The sequence below is a fragment of the Diaporthe citri genome (genome assembly GCF_014595645.1).
Source record: "Diaporthe citri strain NFHF-8-4 chromosome Unknown scaffold_2, whole genome shotgun sequence".
Classification (NCBI taxonomy): Eukaryota; Fungi; Ascomycota; class Sordariomycetes; order Diaporthales; family Diaporthaceae; genus Diaporthe; species Diaporthe citri.
Window position 1 is genome coordinate 4056224 of NW_025064847.1, and position 1027 is coordinate 4057250.

Here is a 1027-nt window from a genome sequence, read left to right on the forward strand (position 1 = left end):
GCCATCATCATCACCTCACATAGGCTTTTGCCTTTTTTCTCCAACCACGGCTGCTCCATCAATCTTCAAGCGTAACGGCCACCCATCACTCCAGGGAGGCGAGCGGTGACTAGACACATCCCTGTCCCGCAATTCGGACCCGCACCGGTATTGGCTTGCCTTGAGTCACCGACTAGCACAGACAACAACAATTCCGCCCACAATTGCACCATCTCACACAACAATAAGAGAAGAGCCTGCCCCTCTTCGTCTTCCTTTCACAATGCCGTCAGCCACAGCAACAACAGTCGCACCCTCGCCAATCCTGGCCTCGCCCATCAAGAAGAAGACCATGAGCCTCACCCAGACATACTACCTCGCCCACAAGGCACGGGCAAAGCTGTCCCACGAGGCTGCCATGCCCGACCACAACCTCCGCCTGCTCGTCGGCCACGCCAACCTGCTCGACAGCCTGATGCTTGAGCTCGCCGACGCCGAGAGGGAACAGGAGTCCTGGTTCAACCAGTCCGTCAGGAACGCATCGCACCAACCAGAAAAGAAGGCCGAGAGCAACAAGCACATCCAATGGGCCGACACCATCGTCGAGGACGACGACTACTCGGACTCGGACTCGGACGACAGCGACATGGAGGACGACGAGGACGTCGAGATGGCCGATGTCGTCTCCCTGAGGCGCGTGCCCTCAAACACCAACTTCCAGAAGACGGCCGCACCGGCCAGCCCGAAGATGGAGGTCGTCGAGGTGGACATGGAGGAGGATGACGACGAGGAGGACTACGCCGAGCTCACACTGACGAGGTCACCATCACACTCCCTGACATCGTCGCCACCACCAGAGCTGGAGCAGGACTTCGACGAGTCCTCAGAGGACGAGTCGATGCCTCCCTCACCACCATCGACGATGCTGCCGACCTTCGAGCAGAAGCAGAAGGGATCACCAATCGTTGCATCCGACTTCTACGACGACGGGTACTACCTGCCTGCAAGGAACCCCGCGAGGCTTGTGTCTGCGATATCAGTCTACTAG

General features: G+C 58.8%; 1 protein-coding gene across 1 annotated transcript; it reads left to right on the forward strand.

Moving 5' to 3' along the window:
• Nucleotides 1–262: 262 nt before the first annotated feature.
• INS49_006668 (uncharacterized protein) lies at nucleotides 263–1027 on the forward strand (the record flags this gene model as incomplete). Its single annotated transcript, XM_043167438.1, has 1 exon — nucleotides 263–1027. The coding sequence occupies one exon, from the start codon at nucleotides 263–265 to the stop codon at nucleotides 1025–1027; it is 765 nt and encodes a 254-aa protein (XP_043028582.1).